Source organism: Tachypleus tridentatus, chromosome 2 (assembly GCF_004210375.1).
Source record: "Tachypleus tridentatus isolate NWPU-2018 chromosome 2, ASM421037v1, whole genome shotgun sequence".
NCBI lineage: Eukaryota > Metazoa > Arthropoda > Merostomata > Xiphosura > Limulidae > Tachypleus > Tachypleus tridentatus.
In genome coordinates, this window is record NC_134826.1 from 93,843,307 (window position 1) to 93,864,979 (window position 21,673).

General features: G+C 34.8%; 1 protein-coding gene across 8 annotated transcripts in view; it reads right to left on the minus strand.

Annotated features, from left to right (window-relative positions):
* Window positions 1–311: 311 nt before the first annotated feature.
* The window catches only part of LOC143244577 (uncharacterized), a 66,591-nt gene continuing 45,229 nt past the window's right edge, over window positions 312–21,673 (minus strand). For all 8 annotated transcript variants that reach the window (XM_076489512.1, XM_076489511.1, XM_076489509.1 and 5 more), the window contains 4 exons: window positions 16,457–16,503; window positions 16,084–16,206; window positions 9,585–9,737; window positions 312–7,288 (listed from right to left, as the gene is read on the minus strand). In XM_076489512.1, the coding sequence (XP_076345627.1) occupies window positions 5,627–7,288; window positions 9,585–9,650 (1,728 nt within the window). In that variant the 5' untranslated portion in view covers window positions 9,651–9,737; window positions 16,084–16,206; window positions 16,457–16,503 and the 3' untranslated portion in view covers window positions 312–5,626. The remainder of the gene's footprint in view (window positions 7,289–9,584; window positions 9,738–16,083; window positions 16,207–16,456; window positions 16,504–21,673) is intronic.

Below are 21,673 nucleotides of genomic sequence, written 5' to 3' on the forward strand. Positions count from 1 at the left end.
AATCACCTAGCCATGCCGGGCTATAAATATAAAAAATCCTGTAATCTGACTGGTTTTGAAAAATTGATCTTTCTTTACAAGGGGCAAAGTGGAAGTAACATTTATGTGGCTTCGTCTAGTGTCATTCACATAATCTAGTTGAAGTGGCAGCAACCATTTTAAGAATTGTGAGTAGTCATTTATTCAATAATAGATAAGGGTAATGAATATTAATGAAAGCTTGTATTAACAGTTCCTGAAATTATTCTGTGTTGAAACAGTTAATGCCAGAACTGTCAAATCATCTGTAAATAAACAGCAGAGACATAAAATGAATTTCTTCTTTTATTTCCATTCATTTTTATTGTTTTAAGATACTTACAAAATAAAATTGCATTTGGTCAAATACGAAAGTTAAGATTTAGCTTTCTTAAAGTATTTTAAGATGTTTCATTATAAAAATCGTTAGAGGCTTAAGATTATGATTCGGGCTTATATATTTTTTTTTAACTTCAACATTTATGCTTAATATATTTACTCTCTATTAAGTTGTTTATTTCACAGCTAGAGTTCACAAGTAGAATTGTTGTAGTTAAGCTACACAGTGGGTTATCCATGCTTATCGCGGTATCGAAACACGATTTCTAGCGTTATAAGTCCGCAAACGTACAGTTGTGCAAGTGGGTAGCGCGTAAGTAAAAAATATGCATTAATTTCTACAACAATATATAAATCTGAAAATTTTTAGTCGTTTTTAATTCACCATATAATAACCAAAAGTAACTTAAGCTATTTTACAGTTAATTAAAAAGGATTCAAAAACTCTAAGTCTTATATTCGCATTACCATTATAAAAGGCCTAATTGTATTTCATTGATTTGCTGACCCAAGCTATGTTGATGAGCTTTGAATAGACAAAACAACAGTTTACATCAGAGAGTACAGCCAATCAGGGAATGCATTAGGATTCTACGTCACAGATTATCCTTTCAATTTTACCTGTGGTGAAGAAGAAAAGAAATTCGTAACGTATATAATATACAAAAATAACGTAACAGCAGAGGAGATACCTATAGATCGAAAGTAATTACCCACATACGAAGGGGTTTAAATTTGCCTTGCATTAATATCGTGACAAAGGTTCTGAACCTTCCCCAAAAGCAGATTGATTTTTTTTATCTGAAACAATGGCCTGGATTCTTGAATTTTTCACGAGAAAAACAGCCAAAAAATTTTCGAAGCTATTTGTTGTTGAACATTTTTTTTTCCTAATTCTAAATCGGTTATTTTGCATTTTTTTAACAGAAAGTTGTAGTGAATGTAAAACAACAACAACAAAAAACAGAACCCAAAACGCATGAAATATTTGAAAGATTAAAATTTATATCGATGAAAAAGTTATTACCATTAACCAAAACATTGCCCTACAAAATTGCAACCTTCCCTGGCGGAAGTTTGATTGAAGTGTTTGCGCCGCGCGTAGATCTTCAGTTTGCTTTTCGCTGTTATTTCATAGTCTTGTGTGTGTGTACAGGTTCACACATTATTTTTAACGTAGGTGGCAACACCATTATCCATAAAGACTGCTTATAATATAGGCGTGAGAAGTCGTTTAGATATTCTCGTTGAAAGACAGGGGTACAATTGAGTGGCTTTTCCTTTCAACAGGAAAAAAATCTAGCTTTGGATCCTTTACCAAAGACTATTTTTTTTGGATGACAGCAAAAGATAAGGAAATGAAACAGCGTTTGTTTAGTTTGAAAATTCGTTGAAATCTATATGTGGGCTATCTATACTTACTGCCCTTATTTTGAACTGATAGACCAAAAATAAAGCAACTACACAATATTGGGCACTGCCAGATCTTCGGCTATTCCAACTGTGATTTGACCCTTATTCTATTAACGCACTAACGGCTTCAAAGTGCTGAGCACATTTCTGTAGTAATTGGACGCGAGCCATGGACCCTAAGATGTTTAGTTCGGCATGCTAACCGTTAGGCTATGCTTAGCCCAGGATGTTAGTAAATTTGTATCAGATAGATAATCTATAGTAAAAACATAATAACAAGTGATCGTGTACTTAAGTGCAGATCACCATACCATATCACACAGATGCACCATGTTTTTGTTTTTTGACTTTCGCGCGAAGCTATACAAGGGGTATCTGCGTTAGCTGTCCATAATCTAGCAGTGTAAGACTACCCACGCCAACTCTTGGGCTACTCTTTTATCAACAAATAGTGAGATTGACCGTCATATTATATTGATTCCACCGATGAAAGGCTGAGCATGTTTTGTGCGACGGGGATTCGAACCCGCGGCTCTCCGATTATGAATCGAGCACCCTAACCGCCTGGCCAGTGTTCCATCTTTAATCTCCATTTGATATTAAAGCTTGTTATGTACAAACAATGTTCGTTATATGCCACATAGAGAGAAACTTATTTCTGTAATGATTCTGTAAATAAAACGGCTGAAATTTCTACTTTTACTTAGCAAATTATCTCTACACAACAGCAACATATGCATTTACCTACAATCCAAATTAATGACACGTGACTATTGTGTTCGTTTCTTACCGAAGACTCTTAAGTCAATAAAACTGACAAATTACTATTATTAAGATGAGAGCCAAAATAATAGAGCTCGAAGGTAATAATTAATTGGGTATTAAACATTATGTATCTCTTGTAGATGAAACTGCTGTAGCACTCTTATGTGGAATATAGTGTTTGTTTTACATACAAAAAAGCCACGTTGAGTATCTACTGTGTCCAACCCAGGTACTCGAATCCCAAATTCTAGTGTTGTAAGTTTGTGGACTTACTGCTGTCCCACCAGGGGATACACTATAAAGCGAAGTACATTTGTACAAAGTTTCCGATTAATAAATATTTCTCATTCAACTATGGCTTGTGAATAAAAGGAAAATTTGAGAATTGCTGGCTTTGAAAATATAAAATTAACAATTTTAGCTGCGATTTACATTATAAACGCATAAAAACATATTAATAAATGTTTAAGTAGCAATGGTAGTATTTTATAAATTAATTTCACTGGGATATAAAGAAAATTGAAATATCAGGCATGATTATTAAATTATTCTCCTGGTTTCGCAGTCTTAACAACAAAAAGAAGAAAAAGAAGTTACAAACTTATTAAAAATTACGTAGAGTTTCCTTCTGTATAGATGGTGGATGTTTGAAAAATTAAATATTACTTTAAATTTTCTACCATTAAGTGTCAAACATGCTAAATATCTACTTTTATAGTAGTCAAGAATAGTATCTAATTTAAATAACAGTAAAAAAGATAAAAAATATACATGTAATCAAAACTATGCTCTTAAACTGTTTCCATAGAAGAAATAATAACTAGTTTTCTAGTCCAAACTTTAGTAGATTTATGATTTAATAAACTATTTTAAAAAGTTCACTATTCTTCAGACTCAAGTTTATATCGTAATTAAAAGAGCGAAAACCAAAAATAAGTGACAAATAGTTCAATTTTTAAAATCCAAATTTTCGACATAAAATGTGAAAACAATTTGTTAACAACCAAATGTTATTTACCTGCATTAACATCCATTAAACTCATAATAACAATACAAGGTTCTAAGGTGAATATAAGCACGAACAACTTGTCAAATCAAGTACTTTTGAAACGCTGTAATTTTTTGTTGTTGCGCTAACACGTACTTAAACACTCGTAAAGTTGGCCACTGAGTACACAGAGGACAAAAGTACGAAACCACATTTTTCAACAATGGCTTTGATAATACAAAATACATTGAAGATATTTTCTTCTCAAATGTGATGGACCAACATTCTGTAGTGTACACAACTTGGGTAAACTTCTAATAACATTTCGAAATCAATGCAATTCTGATAAGTCTAGTATCAACATTTAAAAATCCACGCAAATCGGATAAGCATATTAGAATATTTTACAGTTTTTGCAAATCGGATAAATATATTGCTATATAAACAGCCACGTACTTATTTGAGATCATACATTTTTATTATAAACCTTTTATTTTACGAAACTTGTAGATGCATGTGATAATGTGAGAGCTTTACCAGTTAAGTCAGTAATTTAATAAAATCCAATTTGCTGCAACTAATATTTTATTGGATAATTTACAAAACAGCTAGAATATTAAATCTTATTTTATCAGAATACATGAAATTACTTTTTGATGGAAAGCTATGCGTGACATCATGTTTCAAAGTGAGGGAGTATGGTAGACATGTTCGCTGCAAAATAATTTAAGACAGATACCGGTGGCTCAATGACAAGCCTGAGAGCTTAAATTACTGTAATTCGAGGTTAGATCCCTGCGGCATACACAACATGGATGGCCTATTGTCCGGCTTGTGGTAAGACGAACATAAAACAGTTTCCTAGATCTATACAAGAAAAGCCACATTGACTTTACATGTCTTGATATACTTTGTTGAATGTATTACCACTAACACTGATATATTTATCAATGCCCAATGAACCATATATATAACTGTTTGCAAAATAAAAATAAAAGATCACCCTTGTCTTTGTTTGAAAAGTTTTGTCTTCAATTTCTCCTAGAGTTTTTCTTAGCGTGTTCTGTCTGCCCTTACCTCAACAAGAAAATACTACTACAGTTTTGACTTGACTAATCAACATCGTATTATTAAAGAAAATTTGAACAAGCAGAACTCGTGCAAAAAATCTAGTAGAGTGACGCAAAATTTACCGAGATACATCAACAAACAGGAAAACCGACCCATTATTGAGACTGAAATTAGACTTCCTACACTACCCAATATGTTGATCTTTTCAGGACTCGTATAAACTATTATTATCTCTTATTCACACTGGGAGGCCATCAATGTCTTGTTTAGACCACTTGGCTTGATTACGGTTTGACATAGTTTTCATCTCTAGAGGACTGGATAATGCTGAAAAAGGTGATAATGGAAACACGGTTGGAGTTTGGCTACTGACTTTCGAGGAATAGCCACTCGATTTACTATCTGATCTCATTTTGGGTGTTGAACTGTTTCTAAACAAACTTTCATGGGGTGGGTTAAGAGTGGAATTGTGCAAAGATACTGATGGAGAATGAGGAGGAGATGGGGTTAAAGAGACTTCATAATTTCCCAACTGGCTAATTTTAATGAGACGAGGTACTGGGCTAGACAAGGTAGAAGAAGAAAGACTACTTAAATTTTTAGGTAAGAGTGGCGGCACATCTCTAGTTGTTCTGTTGCTGCTGCTTTCCCTGTACCCACTGGATTCATCTGAAAAGGACGTGAGGTCTGGTTCACTGGAGTCTAAATGGTTTCGCAAAAAAGCGATGACGTTGTATTTCGGGCCCTGAATGATTCTCTTGAGAAGTGATAGACGTGTTGATGTTATTGCAAATGACGTCTTGGCATTGACTTTTCTTTTGATTCACATAACTATCCTTTGTATAGGTTTCACTGTGATTATTTAAAGATCGAAGACGTTGATTATGCGTTTCATCGGCTTTTGTAGTTCTAGGCAAGTTCTTTTTGGAGTATTTTTTAAAAACTTGTCGTATGCGATAGTCAGAATCTTGAACCAATGATTCTCTTACATCACCCATGCCTCTATTGAAGTCAGGTCGTCGTTGAGCTAAACTAACACCTTTTTTCTATTGTATGAAGCCCTTCGTGGTAACTAGGACTGTAATCACTTTCATAGTTGTACTCGTTGTTGATGAAAGGAGTCTGGTTTAAGTACCGCCGGTTAGTACCATAAGAATTGACTTGACGATTTGGTCCATCTTGTTTTCTCTTAATGGTTTGGTAGCCAACGTCGTTTTCGTCTCCAAAATAGAACGTTTGAGCTGGTGATTTAGAGGACGAAACTTTAAGTCCAGGAGCACGACTGTTTGGTTTGCTTGCTTTGGAAGATGATGTTTCGCCAGAAGGCTTTGTCAAAGTTTTTGCGTTCAGGTTAAAAGAAGTATAAACTGGAGAAGGAGATCGCCTCCTGGAACCACGAACTGGAGATGGGAAAGCCTTTCTAGTGTATGTTGAAGGTCGATTTTCCTCATCTGACAAATCTACCTGAACGCAAATATCATTTTTGTTCTGATTTTTGCGTTCCTTTTGTACTTCAGGGGTATTGTATATTCTATTGTATTGCCTGTCTTCAATTAATTTCGTACGTCTAGGAAGAGTCTGAGAAACTGAGGCATCCTCTCCGCGAAAACAGGCCTCTTTTGAAGTCTTTGAACTGTTGCACGATGTAAATATTTTATGATTTTTCATCTCATAATGAGATCTTTGAACGGATCCTTCTGGAGATTGATCCTGTGGACGACAGGCTCTTTCTTGATGAACCTTATGTTCTTCTTCGTTCTTTAAGCCTAGATAAAAATCATTCATGATGGAAGGTGTTGATTTCCAACGAGTTGATTGTTTTTTCAGGGGTTGCTTATAATGTTGTTTGTATGTGCCATCGTTGCCCAAGTAGTATGTTTTTGGAGGTATTTTAGAGACTATTTCATTCGTCTGTATTACAGAAGTATGTTTTAAGGGGGTTGCAGGAGATTTAGAAAATTTTCTCCAGTTTAACTGAGATGTAGGCTGTAGTAAAGGAGAAGACGGAGAAGAACCAACCTCGGTAATTATCTGGGGACTAAATTGTGATTCCTTTACTCCATTTAAATTATTATTATAAGGCCGCTTTTCCCGATATTCGAGCTGTGGTTTGTCCCTCGAGACAAGTCGCGGTGTACTAGTCATATGAATCTTAATTACATTTCCACCAGCTTTGGTTCTATTCGGTTCAGTTATGTTACCTCCGCTTTCTGAGCCAAAGTAGTTTTCTAACCAACGGGTGGTTTCACTATTTCTAATAGTGTCTTCCTCATTAACACCTAATGTTTTCCATACTACTGGGTCTCTCTCGCATGGAAAAGTTTCTCGAATCATGTTCTTGTCTCTTTCACACTGTATATTTTCACTTAAATTTTCAAATTCACCATCATTTTTATAGTATTCGATATTTTTTGTTGTTTCTTTGAAAATCTCTGGAAGAGTTGCCTCGTCTACCGCGTTCTCTGGTACTTCATCATCTTCCTGTTCTTCATGATGATGTGTTCGAGTAGTTTCAGTGGTCAGCTCGCCGTCTTTCAGCTCAGACACTTCTTTGACCTCTTCTTTGTCTGTGACTTTATTTGAGCGACAGGAGTAATGGACAATTTTTCCTGGATAGGACTGGCTATTTTCAATGTCGTTAGTTACGATAGACAAAGCATTATCTGGACTTATCAGCGCCCTCTGATGAAATTCCTAGTAACAAAGCATTAAAAAAATTTCAGCTTGTAAAATGTATTTCTTTATTGCTTACGTAGTTCTTTAGTGATGGTTTTATTTGATAACTTTTCATATATATTCGCAACGTCTTAGCTAGGATGAAACGTAACTCATTGAATGTCAAAACACAATATTAACATGAAATGATGAAATGTAAAGAATTCTTAGAAGTTTTAAAAAGATGTTTCAGAGTGATTAATCTTTTCAGAGGTAAAACTATAATAGATATAGATAAACTACATTTTAATGGGTTTTTTTTATTCTATAATTTTCTCTTCAAACAATATTTTTCAAACCCTAAATGCGGTTTAAGGCTCATACACAGTGATGATTTATTTATCAAGGAGACCTTCGTATGTATTAAAATATATTAAGTTTTTGAATTTTAGTAATATTAGAGAGTTCACAAAACGTGCTTTTTAAAGAGCCCCTACGAAGTTAACGTTTATCAGCTGTATTATCCAATCTCTAAGGAGAAAACAATGTAAAACATCTGTATCTATGGTTACTATAGAGACTTCTATTAACTCGGTCATCAAAAAAACTTATTACAGAATTATAAGGAGTAAGAAAATCTTTGGTTAATATTTTTACTATTTGTTTGCTTAAACATGATTGCAAACTTATTTAAAGTTACTACTAGGTGATTTGGTGAATATTACGTGAAACGTAAAGCAGTGTTTATAATTCAGTGTCACTGAGTGCTTGTTGAATATTATTCATTAGCTTTATTTGTGGGTTTGAAACGTATCACAGTGTTTAATGTTATTTATTTACATTTTAGAACTTAATATTGAGTATAAAATAAAGTGTCATTAGTGTTAAATGTTTCATTATTTGTGTTAAATGTGTTATTGTTTAAGCAAGTTTGTGAATTTGAATCATTAATATAATGTTTTAAAAGGCATTGCCATCGAGTGCTTTAGTGAGACTTACCCAATAAAAGTTATCTCTTATGAATATGTAATTTAAGAACTTACAAGTGAAAGTAACTTGAATAAGTAATAATATGTCAACCACACTATATATGCCATATCCAGAGCTGACAAGGTATTTCGATAAACACCCCTGTTCATCAGGCCAATTGGGATACGACAGAATAACTTGCATGAATAACAACTGTTTTGGTATCAACTAGATTAAGTAGATCCATTGTAATTATTATTTTGATTGTTACTTACAATTTAAAAATATTATAAGGATAAATAACACAATATATTTTTGACTGCTAATTATTTATTGGTTTTATTATCTTAATGCTAAGTATTAATCTGTGTTTCCTTATAGCAAAGCTACTTCGAACTATCTGCTGAGTCCACCGAGGGGAATCGAACCCCTGATTTTAGCGTTGTAAATCCGTAGACTTACTGCTATACCAGCAGGGGACGAGTATTAGTGATTAGTCTTATTTTCGAAATATACAGTGTGCAGCAAATTTGTGGTTTATATGGAAATTAACAACAGTGTACATTTAAAGTTTCCTTAAACTTTCGAACTATATTTTATTTATGAACAGGATCATAAAATAATTTAACACCTGCCGCACGAGCCAGCCTTGCATCTTGAGGTGGATCCAAAAAATAAGTCATTCAGAAAAAGTTGGGATTGTTTCAATTGGACAAAAAGAAGGCATTTGGGACCACTTTCGAGGTCTCGGTCGCTGGACCAAACCCATGACCTGATCTGAGACCATGAGAGCCAACATGGAGAAGTTAACTTGTAAATGTAAAGTAAAATGATGTAACAATGTAACATTCTTGAGTGGTTTAAATGCAGCGATTAAGCTAAACCGTTGGTCTAGGTCAGAACTTATTTGAAGATATTGCAATCGATTTGATATATCTACTGAATCGGAGATTCGTCAATTGATTACTGCATTGAGAACGAAACATAAAAACTGGCACAATAGTATCGTTAACTTCAAAAGGGGGATTCGAATCGTATATAAGAAATAATTAGTTTCAGTATTTTGTGGAACGTATGGTACACAGTAGAGACCAAAAATGCAGTGTTGAAGTTAAAGCAGATGCACGAAGCATTAGAAAATGATTTCTAATCCATATGGATTTCATCAAGTCATCTTTTCATTAATATTTAACTTATATTTGTTTTATAAATTGTGGTGAGCTTCATTCATCAAGATCTATCAAAACAACCCTAAATCACTGATTTCCGGAGTGATTCCCCTAGGCTTAATACTAAACGTTTTTGGGCTGGTTCTTGTGGTAGGTGTTAAACTGATATGACTAAATCGTGAACTCTTAGTACTTACCGAGCCCGTAAGCTCATGAAATGTTTCATTATGCAACTGCATGTTTTCTTCCTTGTTTTCTTTCATAATCTGATGAGTTTCAGTTTTCTCACTGATAACACAAGACGTACCGGGTACAATTTCGAATCCAGCGTCATCTCCAAGATTTGTACGCTAGTTGTAAAGTGAAAATACACATGGCAGGCATTTAATAAACACGATAAAACTGTCATCATTTGAAGTAATATAATAATTCTTAAATGTTAGTTTCAAGACTTGTAAAAGAACCTTATAGGTTTAAAATAGTGATTTGTAAATAACTTATGATTGATGTTCAAACCCATTTTCAATACCTGTTAGGTCACGGTCTGAACATGTCGATACAAAACATATGATCTTAATTTTTAATATTAAAATATACTAACTTGCAGGATGTACTAATCCTTATTACTTGAAATTTTGATACGGTCTGTTTTGAATTTCGCGCAAAGCTACACGATGGTTGTCTATGCTAGCGGTCCCTAATTTTGCAGTGTAAGACTAGAGGGAAGGCAACTAGTCATCACCACCCACTGCCAACTCTTGGGCTACTCTTTCACCAACGAATAGTGAGATTGATCGTAACATTATAACGCCCCCACGGCTGAAAGGGTGAGCATGTTTGGTGGAACGGGGATTCGAACCAGCGACCCCCGGATTACGAGTCGAGTGCCTTAATCACGTGGCCATGCCGGGACATTTGGTATGTAGAACGTACCATTGCAGGATAAATATTACTTATAATCTCGATTTTTGTCACTGGAAGACTGAAACTACAATTTACACTAACACCTATGACCATAAATTTTGATACCAAAAATATCCACCTAGTAGAATACATAAAAATAAAACCTTGCTTTCAGAAATAAAGTGTTAATTATCAGGAAGTACCTTTTTGCTCCAACAATTATTTATTATTAAAGAATACTGGATAAAAAAGTTGAATTTTTGAATAAAAAATGTGATTCCGGGTAATTTTAAGGTGGCGCTGATTTCAATAATGTATAAAGAAAAGTCATTATAATATCTTACATTTTGTCAGCACTATGTGAAATAACATCTAATCAACTCAGTACAACAGATTTATGCTGTGACCTTACGTTTACTTGGACAGTTTAAAAGGTAAGAGCTGTATATATTTTTGATAACTTCAGACATTGACTGTATTGTATTCTAAATACGTTGTTCATACATGCTGTTTGTTCTCGATATAGCGAATTGCAACACTTTCGCTGTATTCCCATATTTTTGCTTCACCCGGAAATCATGAAACTCTCACGTGCTCAATTCGCTAGAAGAACTTTTGAAAAGTCCCTCATGTGAATGTAAAAGGAGCGGAGCCAAACGCCTGTCTCTCAGTTGCCTTTCACTTACCCAGCTGGTCACTTTGCTTCGCTCCATGCGTATTCAAAAATAGTCCGATTTTCTTCTTCACATCATGCTTACTGTATAATCAAATTCTACAAAACTTTTAAACTATAATTCTGTAAACATAATGTTTTTATATTAAAAATAATTGAAATGCTGGGTTTTTTTCCATTTGAAAAAAAGTACGAAAGCGCAAAAAATAACCCAAACCATTTCTGCTACATTTGTAAAAATATGTTACAGTTTCACGAAGGAAGAGCATCACACACAAGGTAAAGGTAGCTTACTACCGCTTATTCTGGTGTAACACTGGTGACCAACGAAAGCACTGGGCTCTGCATGTATTTTGTACAATTCGCACGCCTGGCTTGACCCAGTGGCTGAGTAAGAGGATAGTAAATATGCTATTTGCAGTTCCCATTATATGGTGTGAGCCCAAATATTATCTAACTGACTGTTATTTTTGTATGACTAGTGTTTCAGGATATCCAGGTAAAACTAAGCAATCTATTAAATAGCTGGATATTGCGTTTGTAGTGGTTTGTTTGTTTTGAATTTCGCGCAAAGCTACACCAGGGATATCTGCGCTAGCCGTCCCTAATTTAGCAGTGTAAGACTAGAGGGAAGGTAGCTAGTCATCACCACCCACCGCCAACTCTTGGGCTACTCTTTTACCAACGAATAGTGGGATTCACCGTCACATAATAACGCACCCACGGCTGAAAGGGCGAGCATATTTGATGTGACGGGGATTTGAACCCGCGACCCTCAGATTACGAGTCGAGTGCCTTAACCACCTGGCCATGCCGGGCCAACACGTTTGTAATGAAACAAGTACCTCATGTGGATGTTCTTTCATTACCACATCCACTAACAAATTGGGAAACAGAATAGTTATCCTGTAAGGAAGACAGTAAACCATCTTCATCTCGTAATTCTATTCCTGTGGCACCTCAACTGTCTTATTTGACCACACAAGAAGAGCTAAATGATGTGATTCATGACTTGTTTATATTAAAACAGCATGAGGAGCTTCTTGTCTCTTGTGTACCGCGATGTAATTTATTAGCTCCAGGAACAAGAGTTTTGATTTACTGAAGTCACCAACAAAGTCTTGCTTCTCACTGTAGAATGTAAGATACTTCGTGTTTCTGTATAAATGTTGGTGAATTAATGAAATAATTATGTACTTAATATAATCCTCAAGAATGGATATTTGTTTATCAACTCATCTAAAGTAAGTGTGAAAGCTGTAGTTTTGCGCAATGGGAACACTAAATAATCGATTCCTGTTGCTCATGCTGTGAATATGAAAGAACCTTATCAAAGAATGCAGATTATACTTGAGGCCATCAAATGTTGGTCACTATAGGTAGAAGATATGTGGTTTGTTTGTTTTTGAATTTCGCACAAAGCTACTTGAGGGCTATCTGTGCTAGCCGTCCCTAATTTAGCAGTGTAAAACTAGAGGGAAGGCAGCTAGTCATCACCACCCACCGCCAACTCTTGGGCTACTCTTTTACCAACAAATAGTGGGATTCACCGTAACATTATAACGCCCCCACGGCTGAAAGGGCGAGCATGTTTGGCGCGACGGGGATGCGAACCCGCGACCCTCAGATTACGAGTCGCACGTCTCAATACGCTTGGCCATGCCGGGCCAAGATATGTGGTAATTAAGTTATGCACTCCTGGTAGGCCTCCAGATTGGGCATACCAACACTGTTATTGTTTTGTATTTTTTTGTCTTTGGGACAGCCGAGATGATAAAAATAATTTCACAAAGAAGGAATGGCCAGTGAGAGAGAGAATTATAAAGTAGGGAAACAGAATATCAGGTATCAACCTTTAGTGAATCCTCAAAATGTGTTTCTGTCCCCACTTCATATTAAACTGCGACTCAATAAGAATGTTGTGGAAGGAGTGAACAAAGATGGTTACGGTTTCAGATAACTGTCTGACAAGTTTTCAAATAACCATTAAGCAAAAGTAAAAGAAGGTATCTTTGTGAGTAACACATTCGGGAAGTGCTAATAGATGAGGATTTTAAAACAGTGCTTAATCAGAAAGAACTTGCTGCCTGGAAATCATTCAAACTTGCCGTCAAAAATTTACTTGGAAATCACAGAAATGAAAACTATGCTGTGATGGGATCTTGGATGTCATTAAAGATGCACTTCTTACACTTCCATTTAAACTTTTTTCTTAATGAACAGTGAGCAATAAGCATGGTAAGCGCTTCCACCAAGGAATTTCTTCAGTGGAAGAGTAACATCAAGGACGATGTAAACTTGTGATGATAGAAGATTACTGTTGATTCGTACAACGTCTTCTCAGTCTCAGTTACAAAAGGCACATAAAGTGAAGCAGGTGTTTTGTAATAAAAAATAATACTGTAATGAATGTTTTGCACATAGCCTGAATGTATTTTCTGTATATAATCTTATTATACCCACTGTTTTTTAAACTGAAATTGTTATTATATATTGCGTTTTGAACATTCTTAAATGTAATTTGCATTGAATAGATAGTTATTAAAGAAAAATTTATTTTCACCATATACAAGAATATTTGACTAATTCAATAACTTGAAAACTAGAGGTGATCATTACCTTTCAACATTTTTAGAATCAGTAACGTCATGCTACTAGCACGTTTTTTAGTAACAGAGAAAATTATTATTTTTACCCAATGTAACTATCATTTTATGAAATATACGTAGGTAAATTAGTTTTATTTTTCTATCATGTTTTTTGAACTTTGATTTTATGAGTGGAGTTTGGAATGCTATATTGCTCGTTATCGAATTATACGGAAACGTGTTGTTGTTCCGTTATATTACTTCAATATTTTCTCTGATTTAGATTAAAGATCTTAAAACCTATAACTGAACTTGTTTTTGCATTTTGTAATTGTTACCATGGGATTAGTATGTCTACGACCAGCTGCAGACAGTGGTTGACAGATAATACACTGCCGTGCAGGTGATCCCTCCAGGCGGTCTTCAGCCTCTTCCGAGGAAATAACATTAATTATAATATTTTGTATATCATATATTCTATGCAAACATATATATATATATATACAGTAAAACCTGTCTAAGGCGGAATCGCACGGGACCGAGTAAAATTTCCGGTTTAGACATAGTGAACATACATTTTCTTAATTATATATAATTTTTGAGCGGAACGTTATACTTGCTTGACTCGAGGAAAGTAAGAAGTTTGTGAATAAAGTTATTATACTGTTTATGCTATATTTATTACAATAAGAACAAAAATAGACATTCAAAATAAACACATGTACACAAAATTGTAATGAAATTTATTTGAAGAAAGTGTACAATTTCAACTGTTTCGTTTTTTTTTAATGGGCTTTCTCATGCGGTTAAAAGAGAACGCCAGTTCTACGGCCTTTTCATGAAGTTTATTTTTCCCCTTCATTTTGCATACAATTTGATAGCGTTAATATAACTTACCACTTGCGATGAAGTAGTTATTTCTATTTCCTCACTATCTCTTCCATTTTGTTCATCTCTCACACTGTTATCATCTTGCGATTCTATTATAGATTTTAAATCAATTTCATCAGCTTCTGTTAAAACATTCTTGTCAACGTTTACAAAACTTTCCGCGTTCACAGAATCATCTGCATCAGTCTTCTCAATCAGAGTTTGGATCACTAGAATCATCATAACAAATAACTTTTCCACAATCTCCGCCATTATCAAGAATAAATCCACAGTTTCGAAAGCACTTTATTACGCATTCATCTTTTATGCATTTGATTAAATGACTTAAAAATGCAATTGCATCTAACACGTCAATTTTCACGGTCATTTCAGGTGCTCTCTTACAGTTGTCCATGGTGAACCATCCATTTTCTGTATTTCAATTTTATACACTATATAATTCCATTATCTCGTGGCTGTAGAAGTGATGTTGTACATAGAGATAGAAAGACTAAACGAAATTTGAACATTTGGGTGACAATTTGCATTATCTAGGAAAAGTAGAATATTCCTATTTTCTTGTTCCATTCTTTTGTTAAATTTGTAAAAAAAATCCTCGAATATATCACTTGTCATCCACGGTTTTTTGTTCGCTTTCCATTCTTCAGGAAGTTGATTCTTCCTTATATTTTTAAAACAGCTCAGAATTTCACTTTTACCTATTACCTATGGTAAATTTTCCCTAAATTTTAAAATTAGAGAAGATAGGAATTTATTTTTTTTGTGAGAATTATTTAAAGAGTAGAATATTGCATTTAAAAGATAAATATATTTCTACAAATCATGAGTCTAATTTAACTGCAAAAATAATGACGGCAGAAAAAAGAACATAATATATTTAACCAATATTTACTGTAACAAAATGTCCGAGAATTTATTAATATTTAAACAAATTATTAATTAAACAAGAATTTATTAATATTTAAACAAATTATTAATTAAATAAGAATTTTTAATATTTAGATAAATTATTAATTAAATAAAAAATTAATATTTAATCAAAAACATTTTTTCCGCCTTACTCAGGTTCTAATCCTACTTGTTGATGGATGAGGTTCCACCATATAGAGGGCCTTTTATAAGAGAAATCTTAAGATAACGCTGCAAAATTTGATATTTCCGGCTTGTACAGGTTTTACTGTATTAACAAAACGCACATGCATTCCACTTTATTATAACGGATTATTTGTTGATGTTTTCTTTGTGCAGAGCTAAACAATGAGCAATTTCCATTTATTTCTACAGTGAAGACTCTAACCCCGGATTTTATCATTGAAAGTCTGTAGACTTACCGCTTACCCATCGGTGGACTTTTACTAAAGTATAAAGGTATCCATTATTATGGTAAAGTTACGGTTTCGTTAATAAAGTGCCTCATAATGTTTGTTACTATGCTGTCATCTGCAGTACATGAGTTTTCTAAGTGCAGCGTTGTCAAGTTTTGTGGCTTTCACATGTGATTCGACAGTCGTTACAAATACAAAATTTACAGGGTGTATATATAGAAGAAAAAACACATAGGTAAAATATGTTGTTATATTGCTATTCAGTACTGACGAGCAAATATTATTCAACATTTAAAATTCCACTAGGAATACCTACCTCTGTATTTTCGGATTCCTCTGTTCGACTGTCTTCTGTCGTCTTCGTTGTTATTTGCGGTCCGCTGTCAGCGATTATTTTGCCATCTTCATACACCAGCTGGCGCTGGACTCGTGTTTCTATCTGATGAATCATTCGTACAAATATGAACAAAACATGCATTTATTGTATTCAGTCAGATTATAGGGGATTGTGAGTAGAACATGTAAAACAAGTCAAATAAGCCAGGAAGTAAATTTGTATTTGACGACAGTTAGAATGTTGCTCTAAATTCAAAACATTAAAATGAACTCCTCAGCTATTCCGTTTTAAAGTTGAGTGGAAGTACTGCAATGACAATAACATGAGATGACTGAATCATCCATGAACTTACCTGTCTGGTTTTATGATTTATCACTCGGCGGCAGGTAGTCCATTCTTCTGTAAAAATAAAACATATAGGTGAACACTTTCAATATATATGAGAGTATCCTTTATTTGTGTCATTTCAAAAGTTTTAATATCAGCGTCTGACTTAAGTGAAAATGTTGCACATATTGCAAATATTCATGAGAATCAAAACAATATCAGTTTAAATGTGTTGGAACTATCTTAACGTTTTGTTACAACCTAAGGAAAGAGAGAGTAACAGTTTAATTATAACGAAAGTGGCTGGCCTTCAGCATGTTCTTGGCCTTTGAGGTACATTTATCGAATGTTCTTTGATTAGTACTTGAGAGATGTTTAGTCTTTTTTAAACATATTTTATCAAAATCCAATGTAAAAGTTTCGAGTTATGCTGTTAACATACGAACAGACAAAAAGAAGTGAAACACTACCCTTACCGTCAGGCAGGAATAAACAGAGACAAACGTAAAAGCAGATATATATAGGTATATAGGCATCTAACAGCATACAATGATGAAATGAGTATATATATTAAGATCTACAGTAGTACATCAACATAAAACACTAGAAAAGACATTCCTATTTGCTTTTTCAGTCCTTGTGCTATGGAAGCTTTATATTTATGTATTCTTACGTCATAATTTCCTGCTTTAACACTGTTGCAATGCATGTGTAAACTGTTTTGTACACACACGTTACTGTTGTGCTCTTCTTAACTTTCTTGTACTTTCAGTTTAGGTATTTTTGAACCAGAAATTTTTCTTCTAAAAGTAAAATGATTTATAATATTGAGGAAGAGTTCATCACCAAAAATCTTAAAGTGTATTTGATCATAGAAAAGTCCTGTTCTGGATATTAGATTATGTTGCAAACTACAACTTTTACCTAACATTGCAGCTGCAGACTCAAGAAAAGGAACTGCCACAGTCTGTGGCCTCCAGAGCTAGAGATCAATCTTTACATGCACAGAAAACTTGGTCAACTAAAGGCCACCATATTGACTTGCAATCTAGTACTTAAGAGTTGTAGATAAAATCCCATTAATAAATCTTGACTTTTCAGCTGTCGGTTTTTTTTAAGTAATGGTAATTTCCACTATTTGATTGGAAGTGGGTAGAGTTAGCTGTCTTTCCTCTACTCTATCACTTTAAATCTGGGAAGAATAGTGCAAATAGTCTTCGAATAGCCTTGTACAAAATTTATGAAATAAATAGACAAGACGTTTGTTGTGCTTGAGACTGAATGCAACTGTTTTTACAGGACTCTCAGACATTCACCGACTAGAGCAACTCAACATTATATCTGGTAACACTTGTCCGAGACCAGCTGAAAAGAAACTTGAAGTGCCATTGGAAGATGACCAGTTTATTACCGAACTTATTTTGCTAGTAACTAATACAGGGACACTAACTAGTAAACATGATTATCCATAAGGATGCTGCCAATGTGAAAATTGGTTTTAAGAAAACCTGAGGTTGTTCTGCAGCTCAATACATAGATGTAATATATGTATAGAAGTAAGGATTCCTGACCAGACTTACTCTATCATATCTTGAAGACTGATATGCCACAACAAGTCCTTCTGCATGAGGTAAAACTGATATCTTCCTCAAAGTTCAAGAGTCTGGCTAAAGAAGATCTGGACTGCTTAGCATGCTTGGACTCAAGGAAAAGCAGTAGAATGTTTGATGTTGAGTTCGAGCAGTCTTGTGCTTAATTTATCTGAACACTTAAGAGAACAGCAATTTGATGGTGATAAAGACATGGTTTGGCTCTACTAACAAAGAAGATAATGCAACATATCAGGGTGTGAGCGACACTTTTCTCATTATGGAGGAAATATCAGTGATGATTAGGTTTGAGGTTGTAACTTAAAACAGGTCAAGAGAGAAATATGTGGATTGCAGTGATTGTATCTCAACCAAGTTGTCTCCTTGAAGTGCTTGCGTCATGCTAAGCTTAGTGGAAAATTGCCCCTAATACATTCTAATTTTGTAACACTGGCCAACCTGATCGAAGGAGTGACTATGGCTTCTAAAGTTTTCTCGTTAATTTTTGCCAATTACGTTTCAATACAGATGCCACTCTGATAGGAAGAACGATCAAGTGTTTTGGTTGTGGGATGGTGGTTACTTTGGAGTAAGCTACCCATATTTTGCTTCATGAGGCAAAACTACTTGTTCTACCTAACTGCTCAGCAGATTTTGGAGGATTTTCAACAAGCTGTGACGAATGCCACTTTAGTTCCAAAAACTAATATTGCCCAAGTTGGGTATTATTACTAGTAATTAGGGTAAACAACTACAAACTGTCATAGCACTGATACAAGTGACACATATTTGATAAAACAATTGCACCACGAGGTTTAGTACTAGGGTTTTAGTGCTAAAATGCATTGAATGTTAAAAAGTGGGGTTATGAAGCTTTCAAAGAGTCTATGGTCATCCCCAGTAGTGATTGTCAGGAAGAAGGAAATTATGTCAAAGTTCTATGTTGATTTTATATGGGTTAACGAGATGACTCCACGTTTATGCTCTTCCACTTCCTGACAATGAATATTTATTGCAAATCAATGTGACTTTTGTTGTTGCCTTTCAGAAACAAGTTTGTGTCAATGTGTAAAACTGACTGAGACGAAGTAAACCTTAGCAGTGTGTTGTTGGCTCTCGATTCCAGAGAATAATCCTGGATATCATTTATGCATTCCTGAAGATTATTTGCATTTTGCTATTAAACATAAAGGTGTATAATGGTTAAATATGCTTTACCCATTTCGAGTACTGAAACTCAAGTTTGGGTGTTATAAATCTTCAGACATATTGTGGGGAAGAGATAAAGTATCTATGGGCCATGTAAAGATCACAGTATTATAAGGTTCACCTCAACTCTTGGGCAAAAAAATCATTTGTAGTTTCTTTGCTTTTGCATTGGATTATCAATATCTTATGGTCGAGTTTTTAAGATTGTTGTACCATTATTAATTCTCGCTAAAATTGCAACACATTTATTATGGATATAGTTTGTGTCAATGTCTTCATTGTTAATATAAACTTTATTTGTAGCTCAAGTATCAGTGTAACCAGAATTAGATTGTCCACTTATAATGGTAACTGATACCACAGCAGTGGAATAGCATTGGTACAGTTACATTCGCACGGTAGCGTGGTACACGCAGTATGTACACAATAATAATACATTAATAGCTTCGGTATGCAGATGGTTCACATTAAAGAAAAAACCTCAAGTATACATAAACACTAGCAACATAACATATCTGGTCGAAACTTCATTATTTGTATGGATCATGCATTGCTGGAGTGGCTCAAGAAAATTTAAAAACCTAGAAAGGATAACTACACACTGGATCACAATGTTGCAAGAGTATGACTTGGAAGTGCATAATTTCCTGGTCCAGCAAAACAGACATTTGGATGAATTTTCTTGTTCTTTCTATATGTTGAACGTTCTGATCCTTGACACGTGTGTGGAATTAATATTACTAAAATAGTGACATTGTTTGCGTAATGTAATGGTTATAGGCCTAAAAGTGTTACATGTATATGTGCTAACATATAATGTTGCTCTATTGGTTGTATTTGCACTTTGATGTTGAATGATTGTGCAAATGCTGTATTGCGTGTGCTGCCATCAGGTAAAACTGACTGAGACAAAGTTTTACCTTAGCAGTGTGTTGTTGGCTCTCGATTCCAGAGAATAATCCTGGATATCATTTATGCATTTCTGAAGATTATTTGCATTTTGCTATTAAACATAAAGGTGTATAATGGTTAAATATGCTTTACCCATTTCGAGTACTGAAACTCAAGTTTGGGTGTTATAAATCTTCAGACATATTGCTGAATCAATGGGAAATCCTGTAGACCAGTGGTTCTTAACCTTGCTAGAGGTACTGAACCCCGGAACTTTCGTACTTGCATTCACTGAACCCTTTGTAATTGGAAAAATAAAATATGATTTTTTCCAATTTAAAACACAAGTAGATATTTTATTAGTGAACAAAATGAACCATGCGTCAGTTGCACACAATATCACTGTGTTCAAAGAACAAAACATGAATTTCACACACAAACAAAAACATAACTCAATGAATATTACTGCAAATCAATGTGACTTTTGCTATTGCCTTTCGGAGACAAGTTCAGAAATGCGCGGCTTCACTTTGGCAAGTGTTACTGTCATATCATTTTCGCAACAAAGTCTGATCCTTTTCTTCGTTTTTATGTCTACCATCCTCGCAAAGGATTGCTCGTAAAGATACGTTATAACAAACGGTATGAGTATCTCAAGGACTTTCTCAGCAATAAAAAGGTACGCTACGATTTGGTGACATCAAAACGTTGAGAACGTTGTTGTTCTGAAAAGACGGATACTTCCCCACCAGAGAGTCATATCCAGCATGGATGAGACAGCCGTTGAAAATATCGACGAAAGACTTTGCGAGCTCATCTAAGTGCATCGCAATTGCTTGCTTCAGTTCCCCGGGTACAGAAATGTCTTCGATTTCAGACATATCTTCGATCTTACTTACACAGTCGTCCAGCAGGAAAAAGTTTGCGAAGTTATCATTCTCTTTTCGTCGTTTCCATAATGGTAGCTTTTTTTTGAAAAGCCTTCAGGTTTTCTTCCTCTTCGATGATGTTGACTCCACTGTCCTGCATGTGTTGATTGAGATGATTGAGAGCATTGAAGATATAGGCCATGTACGCCAAAATAAGAATGAACTCAGATTTTTAAAGCAATTTGCATGACAGTGTTGGTGTTCTCGCAAAAACAGGGCCAATTCCACACGCATGGCAAAAACGCGATTCAGCACCTTTCCCCGGGATAACCACCGAACGTTAGAATGGTACAGAAGTACCTCGAATTCAGAGCCCATTTCATTACACAGCTCTTTGAAGATGCGGTGCTTTAGGGCACTATTTCGCACAAAGTTCACACATTCCACTACAATTTTTAATACTTCTGTCAGTTTTGAAGGCAAGGTTTTTGTTGGCAACGCATGCCTGTGCAGAACACAGTGCGTTACAATGATGTGTGGTGCATCGGCTTTCACCAGCGCACCAAAACCAAAGTTTCGTCTCAGCATGACTGCAACTCCGTCTGAACAAACTGCAGAAACCATATCCCACGAAAGATCGTTGTCTCTGAAGAAGTCATCCACAGGTTTCTTCACGTCGGCTGC